Source organism: Malurus melanocephalus, unplaced genomic scaffold (genome assembly GCF_030028575.1).
Source record: "Malurus melanocephalus ecotype Western Australia unplaced genomic scaffold, MMel_1.1 scaffold_1160, whole genome shotgun sequence".
In the NCBI taxonomy this organism is placed as follows: domain Eukaryota; kingdom Metazoa; phylum Chordata; class Aves; order Passeriformes; family Maluridae; genus Malurus; species Malurus melanocephalus.
The window spans coordinates 58,319-59,931 of NW_026624392.1; the positions used below are offsets into that span (position 1 = coordinate 58,319).

General features: G+C 52.9%; 1 protein-coding gene across 1 annotated transcript in view; it reads right to left on the reverse strand.

Moving 5' to 3' along the window:
* The window catches only part of LAPTM5 (lysosomal protein transmembrane 5), a 17,739-nt gene that overhangs the window by 13,249 nt on the left and 2,877 nt on the right, over positions 1-1,613 (reverse strand). The window contains exon 2 of the mRNA XM_057387230.1: positions 29-122. Coding sequence (XP_057243213.1) covers positions 29-122 — 94 coding nt within the window. The remainder of the gene's footprint in view (positions 1-28; positions 123-1,613) is intronic.

A 1,613-nucleotide genomic window follows, 5' to 3' on the forward strand; every position in this document is an offset into this window, starting at 1 on the left:
GCTGCTTCCCAGCATTGCCAGCACCCACCAATTCTGTAATAATCCTTGTCCAGGTCCTTGCAGAAGCCCTTCCCATTGGCCACCTCCAGGGAATACTCGATCAGCAGCAGGACACTCATCACCTGCAGGACAAAGCAAAAAAAAAAACACAATTCAGGGCCTTGGGCCAAATTCCCAGCATGGATTTTATCTCCAGGGAACATTGGATGGATGAGGCTCCAGGAGAGCCAAACACAAARGGTTTAAATCCCAGGAATTACTGGGACAAAAGTTATCAGTTTGTTAATATTTTGGATTTAACTGCCTGCAGGAGGAGGATGGAGAAGTGACAAAGTCATGAGTTTTGTTCCAATGAGTTTGGTTTCAATGGTTTTTATCCAGGTTTCAAGTTTRGAACTTGCATTTCCCTGCAGAGTTGAGGAGCTGCAATCCCAATATTATAAAGCATAAAAAGAACCACAAAAAGATCAAAGATCTCCCTGTGAGTGTGGCTGTGCTRCTCCATTGACAAACCATCACTTCTTTTATTATTTGAAGAAAATCTCCAAATGTTCTTTTTTCACAGTGAACTGGAATGATTCTCTCCGAGTTTTCCAGCTGGACCATCAAACCCAGAGTCCAGGGTTTGTTCTATCCTGAGTTTTGTGGGCTGGGAGATGGGAGCAGGTCCAGAGCCGTGGGCTCAGTCCCGGCCCTGARGCTCTGCACCCACCCAGAGATGATGTGCAGTGAGAAATCCATGTCTGAGCCCAGGTTTGGGAGATCTCCGTGGAATCATGGAATCACAGAAAGGTTTGGGCTGGAAGGGACTGGCAAGATGATCCCATCCCATGGCATCCCATGGCATCCCATGGCATCCCATGGCATCCCATCCCATGGCATCCCATGGCATCCCATGGCATCCCATGGCATCCCATGGCATCCCATCCCATCCCATGGCATCCCATGGCATCCCATGGCATCCCATGGCATCCCATCCCATCCCATCCCATTCCATCCCATCCCACCCCTGACCCCAGAGCTGCGGTGGGAGCTGAACTGAACTCGTGGTAACTCTGCCCTGTCCTCATGTAACGAGGTCTGGATATTTGTCCTTCTCCTGGCAGCTCATGAGCAAACTGCAGCGTTCATTTGCTGCGTGGCAAAAAGGGGAAGGTGTCGGAGCGTCTCTTGAAAAACCCGGAATCAGCCAGSCCCAGGCACATCCTTCCTTCTAATTCAGGCTCTGGACATTTTAAAACCCAAGGGGCAGGGCGAGACAGGGCTCCCAGTTGCTGGCTCTGGGAGTCCCACGGCTCTTTGGAAAGCTGTGGGTGCAGAAAGTCGGGGAATTCGGTTCCAAAGGGTTCCCAGGATTTCTGCAGCTGTCACAGAGACAGAGGGAGGGGCTGTGCTCWGCTCCTGCAGCCTCCCAGCCTYGCTCCCCCTTCCYGGGTGAGACAGAGCCAACCCTCCATGGCTCCTTCACAGGGCAGCTCAAGGGCTGGGCATTCTGGCTGCCTGAGCTCTGTCCAGATCCTTCTGGAACCCCGGCCCCAGGTCCTGCTCCCTCTGGAACCACAGCCCTGGCTCCTGCTGCCTGAGCTCCATCCGGCCTGGGGAACCCCAGCCCC